We start from the raw sequence: 6,119 nt of genomic DNA, 5'->3' as shown, positions 1-6,119 counted from the left end.
TTTCTTGTTTTTCTTTAGTCTTTGATCTTCTTTTTCAAAAAAAAAAAAAAAAACTAACTTGCGCATTGTTTTAACTAAATTTCCTCCGTGTTAAATCTTCTTAGTTTATAAATGTTATTTTTCAAATAATAATTATCACTTTGTCCATAAAAAAAAATGAAACAATTTATGATTTATTTGTAATCTAAAAGTTATTATAGGAGAATTAATTTATGTACCATTTTTTAACTTTTTTTTTTTAATTTCTATGTGTGTTCCTATGTGAATTATGATTACGATTTAAATTGCTCTATTAATTATTATGTTGGTTGCTATATGAATTTTTCGTATAAATAATAATAATAAAAAAACTGATTTAAACAATAAAAATTAAAAAACCTCATTATTATTTATTATATATGTAGAGACCAATAAACTAAAAAAATACATATTTTTGTTTTTATTTTATGCAATAACTAATCAACTAATCAAAACATTTTCAACCATTTTTGCATTGAAAATAATAATAAAAATTATAAAATTTCAAAGTAACATTTTTAAAACAAAAACTAATCAACTCTAATTAACGGAATGATTTCCAAATACTATTAAAAAAATAATAAAAAAAAAATTTGATAATATTAAAGAGAATGAGAAAATAAAAGGGAATCATTTGTGATTTATCCGAAATATCGGGGTAATGTTGTAAATAGTTATAAATCAAAGGACCAAAAAGCAATTAATTATAGTTTGATCATCTTCTTTGGAGAAGTAAAAGACGCAATTGACACAGAAGAAAACACTGCCACCACTCTCTCTCCCCTCTCTCTCTCTCTTGGGTTCTTCTCTTCTTCACTGCTCTGATCTTTGGTACGTATTTATATTTTCCGTATATATGTAGTTATCGATACAATCGTTGTTGTTCTAGTTCAATTTTGAGATTTTTGTATGGAAATGTGTTAATTTGATTGGTAATAACAATTTGTCATATTAAGCTTCGATTATCGGTTTTAAATCAGTATTTTTGTTTGAATTTCGAATCTTTTTTGGGGGGTTTGAATGATTTTTGTTACTTATTGTATAGAAATTAAAATTCAGATGAAAAAAATTAAAATTAAAATTTAAAATTGATGTGTTTTGGTTCTTATGGTGATAATGGAAGATCATAATTTTGGATAAATAACTTCTAATTTAGCTGCTTTAATCCTTTCAAAGTATTGATTTTGATGCAAATTTTATTGGGGTTTGATTAGTTTTTGTTTGTTGTTTAGAAACTGAAATTGAGGAAAAATGATGGGTTTTGGGCCTTATGGTGGTAATGGAGGTTCATATTTATCACCATCATCCTCAAGTTTATCAGCTTCTGCACCACCTTTCACTATTGATCGTTCTGGTCCCAAACCTACTTCATGCCCTCTTATGGATTTGGCTGAATCATCTTATCCTGGTGCTGTGAATTCTTCTATGCACAATTGGCTCCCTTCTCTTGCTCCAACTTCAGAACCCCATTTCTTTCCCAGTACTCAATTGGAGCACAATTCTGGTCCATCTTCAAATGCATATGGTTATGGAGGCTCACCGCCTGTTGAATCTTCGAATTTGAGTACCCATTTGCCTCATTTGAGCACCACTGTCTCTGCTTCAGTGGATGGATTTTCATATGGTCAACCTTCAGACAGTGCGGGGGCGACTGGTTTTGTTGAAGCCAAGCCGTATTATCCCTCATTTTTTTCATCTTCAGGCCACAAAGATAGTGGTTTGAGGAATCCTGATCAAACTAGTTATGACTGGTTATCTACTTCTTCTCGGGTTCCTAGTGCCTTGGTCGGGTATTCTAACAGCGATCAACCTGTGAAGTTTTTGGATTCGTCGTATGCAGGCCAATGGGGTGACATGTGGAATGGATTTGCAGAATGGAAGCAGGGCAAACAGGGACAACTTAATGGAAGTTTAGGAGGCTCCAAGGAAACTGGCGTGCCTGTTCCATCGATGTATGAGAATTACATGAACCAAGGTGAAGGTATACACTTAAATGTAGAATCATATTCATTGTTAAGTTTACATTATAACTCAATCTATAATGTGTTTTTGGAAGTTTTCTCTATTGCCTTTCTTTATACTATTCTTGAAACTTTCACATGGATGCCGGTTTCAGAATATTGAACTAAGACTGTAGATACATGGTTTAATGTTGTGCAGTCATTTCATTTTCACTTTAGCAAAATTTGTTGGAAACTAAGGCAGAAACATAAAGAAGTGGATGATTTTCTCATACTTCCTAGACTCCTTAGAACTATGTTTGAAATCACACTCGCAAATCAGCACATTGTACTTCCTTATTTTGAAATCTTGAACATAGTAAATAAAGTAGCCTTAGGTTGTTGTACTTCTGTCGTTCATATTGTTGCTTGTGCTAGATTAACATACTAGCTAGAGAATTCTGTGATGCAGATTAACACCGTTCGTTTTCTTATTTCTACTATTATGTTGCAGAATCTCATAACCCGAAGGTCTTGAACAGAAGTGAAGAAGTGTCCCGTGGCACCAACTTCCAAGCTCCAGAGACGCATAGTGGATATATGAATTTGGATATGATGTTAAATCTATCCTCCACAGGGAAAACTTCCGATTTCATGCCTATGGACCATTCAAAACCTATCTTGGGATCCTTTTCAGGACTTCAAGAGACTCATCCAGAGTCGACATCCTTTATATTTGGCACAAATTCTGGGAACCATCAAATTCCTTATGGAGGTTCGAATGAGAAGCGCTTGAAACAGAAAGTTAACAGTAGTGCATCTACTGTGAAGTCATCCCCTGTCCTTGTCATGGGGACTCCGACAAATAACATTCCTTTTAAAACAATGAATTTAGGAAGTAATACAACTCATGCAGTTGTGTCCAGCAAAAAGGCATGTGACATAAATGATCCTCATTCACAACTAAGTTTCGGAGGCAATCTTTGTTTTGATTCAAGCCGATTTGACGATCCTATCACTTCACGATCATTTTTTAGTAAAAAGGATGAGACACTAAACAAAGAGTGTATCACTAACGATCCATCATGTCAAATGCTGAAAGTGAAATCTGGAGTTCAAACTTCAAATGTAAGTCATGATGGATTCAATTTAGACCTTAATGCCAATGAAAGCATCAATAGTGTTGCAGATTCATCTGAGAGTGTTGAGCATTTTTATCCTCCTGTGGACTCACCGTGCTGGAAAGGAGTTGCTCGTTCTTCTCCTTTCGTTGCATCTGAGGATGTTACAGAAATGAGAAAACCGGAGAAACAGACATTCCCTCTCAATACTTGTGATAAAGTTTCCCCCGAGAAAGCAGTGGAAAACATAAAGTATCATCAATTTGGGTGCTTGGAAAATTCTTCAGAGATTCCTTTGAACCTATCTTCAGCTATAAATTCAGAAACTAGAGAAAGACAATCAGATGATGTTGCAAACACCAACTATTGTTCAGAAACTAAAGTGATTAAGCACTCTGATGACAACAACGAACATGGAAGGTCCATGGGATTCCCTGACTCGAAAACTTTTCAGGCCTCAAAACAAGATTTTCAGGGAGATGGATTGACATCTGAAAATAACAATGAAACAGTGCAATTCGATTCATCATCTTTACGTTTTCCTGTTGAACATGTTAGTTCTCCTTCTGACAAGGATGCTTCTTCTAAGCTTACCAAATCAAATGAAGGACAGTCAACTCCAACAGTTGATGTTCTAATGCTGGTTAATACGATAAGCAACTTATCAGAATTGCTGGTGTCCCATTGTACAAGTGGCCTTTACAATTTGAAACAAAAAGATCTCGAGTCTGTCCAAAGTGCGATTAATAATCTTAATGTGTGTGTGTCAAACAATTCCGAGAAGATGATTCCAACACAAGAGCCAACTTCTTCCGAAAAGGACACTTCTGACTATCCCAGAGAACAAAATGATATTCATAAGGTAAGATACTTAACAATTTAATTTATAAGGTTTTAGTTTCGGTCAATACTTCGAATTTCTACTATGTTTGTTGGCTGAATAACTTTTTCTTCCAGGGTGTTACTGAGGACAGCCCAAAATTGACCAAAACCATAATGCTCAAAAATCTGTTTGACTGTCAGAATTTCAACAAGGGGAAAAGTAATTTCTTGTCTAATCAGAAAGATGATGAAATGTTCGATTCTGCTTCTGTGAAGGATGATTTAGACATAGAGGATGAAGATAAAGCTACCCAGGTACTGCGCTTTTAGTTTTTTCTTGTATAGAGCAACCGAAGAACTATTTGTTGTTTCTGTTTCGATATGATGTAAATGAATTCTAATTATAATTCTTGCTTATAAGGTTGCGAGTAGGGGAGCAGGTTTTATGAATCTTTACTTTTTAGTCTTCTATAATATTTTTGTAGGCTTTAAAGAAAGTTCTTGCTGAGAATTTTCCTGTCGAAGACGACGAAACTGAGCCTCAAACAGTTTTGTATAAGAATCTTTGGCTCGAGGCTGAGGCTGCTCTTTGTTCCCTTAATTACAAAGCTCGTTATAATAGGATGAAGATGGAAATGGAGAAACATAAGTTGCCTAATTCTATAGGTAAAAGTTTTTATGAATCTTCCATTGCTAAATCAATTGTAACAAAAGTATGACTATTATTTATTAGATGCAGGTGAAAATACCACCGCTGCTACAGATGTGAAGAAACCGTCAAGTTCTGAGGCATGTCCTGATCAAAATGCAGTTGAATCACCTAAGGCCGAGGGTAGTCCAGCCGCAAGAAGCCACAGTTCTCCTGTCTTAAGCTCCGATATCCAAGCTGATGATGTGTTGGCTCGATTTCATTTACTGAAGTGCCGTCATGAGAACTCGAATTCTGATACTGTTGCTAATGTGGATAAACCATCAAGTTCCCAGTTGTCTTCTGAGTCGACCAATGCTGTCAAAATACTTGCTGACACACATGAAGAAAATGTTGGAAGCCGAAACCCCGAGAATTTATCTTTACTGGCTTCTACCATGCGTGACACACTTAACCCAACTAACAAATTTGAGGCTTCTGTTCTGGCCAGGTTTCATATCCTCAAATCCCGAGTTAACAATCATAAAGAAGCATCACAGTCACCAGATATTGTTAATCTCGGATTTTCTAGTGAGAATCGAGAGTGGCCTTATATTGGCCAAGAGGCTAGAAATTCAGATGTCCAGCCCAAGGCTTCTTTGCAGCATCATGCTGCTGACAGCACCGAAGGCCAATTAATCGGGAGCGATTTCGACATGCTTGTGAACGATGATTCTTCCACTCAATCTGATCACACTAACAGCAACAGGGTTCAGAATGAGAATTTGCTTTTTGCAGGTTGGCTCGATAGGGTGTCATCGGATTGGGAACATGTAAGGAAGGAGGAATTCGGACTGCAAGTGGGCCCCGTCCCTGCCACCACTGCTGGTGATTATTATGAATGATGCTGCTGTTGCTGTCATGGTGGGACTGTCTTGGAAAGTTTATGCTGCTATAATTTTTGTGCATAGTATTTAGAACTCTACTTAGATTTCCACAACTTGGGGTGTTTTAATCTTAAAATAATTGATTTGTTGAGACCTGGAACTTACTCTCTCTCTTTGAGTATCTTTGTTAAGACCTGGAACCATATGAATGCTATTATCTATGTTTATATTATCAAAAGTTTCAATCTGTGGATTGTATATATATATTATCTGATTTTTATCATAGACAACATAGTATTTGCACGTAGGGCAATGCTCTTTAGGGATGGAACACAATTTTCATATTCTTTATAATATTAAACCCTACTGATTCGATGCAAAACGAAGAACCTTATTAAGCTTGAGCGATAGTTTTAGTTGTCTCCGAGCCTCGAGCTCTTTCGAGACTTCACTTGGGTCTAACCCTTTGGCCCGATTGACTACATGTTCAAGGACCCTTTGGAAATACTTGGCTTCTCCAACCAATGCTTATACACTTCATTGTTTGTATAGTTTATTCATTAGGGTTTGGATATGTATCCTTCATGCATATACAATATATAAATATGTGAATCACTTTAGAGGAATAGACATGAAAAGAATGACCCACATTTACAAAGAAGAAATAAGATAAAAAGAATGGTGACTATTTTAAGGCATAAGA

At 35.6% G+C, this 6,119-nt stretch overlaps 1 protein-coding gene across 6 annotated transcripts; it reads left to right on the top strand.

Annotated features, from left to right (window-relative positions):
* Window positions 1-730: 730 nt before the first annotated feature.
* Window positions 731-5,654, top strand: LOC133033014 (uncharacterized). Of its 6 annotated transcripts, none has more exons than XM_061107527.1 (6): window positions 731-849; window positions 1,251-1,999; window positions 2,473-3,941; window positions 4,037-4,216; window positions 4,387-4,567; window positions 4,635-5,654. In XM_061107527.1, exons 2-6 carry the CDS (start codon window positions 1,270-1,272, stop codon window positions 5,432-5,434), a joined length of 3,360 nt encoding a protein of 1,119 aa, XP_060963510.1. In that variant the 5' UTR covers window positions 731-849; window positions 1,251-1,269; the 3' UTR covers window positions 5,435-5,654. The 6 variants fall into 6 exon arrangements, with proteins under 6 accessions (XP_060963510.1, XP_060963512.1, XP_060963514.1 ...); XM_061107529.1 differs by having other exon boundaries at window positions 767-849; window positions 1,251-1,993; XM_061107531.1 differs by having other exon boundaries at window positions 770-849; window positions 1,251-1,993; window positions 4,641-5,654.
* Window positions 5,655-6,119: the final 465 nt, after the last annotated feature.

Source organism: Cannabis sativa, unplaced genomic scaffold (genome assembly GCF_029168945.1).
Source record: "Cannabis sativa cultivar Pink pepper isolate KNU-18-1 unplaced genomic scaffold, ASM2916894v1 Contig2, whole genome shotgun sequence".
Classification (NCBI taxonomy): domain Eukaryota; kingdom Viridiplantae; phylum Streptophyta; class Magnoliopsida; order Rosales; family Cannabaceae; genus Cannabis; species Cannabis sativa.
Note: the sequence above shows the minus strand (reverse complement) of the source record. Positions and strands in the feature narration are given on the sequence as shown.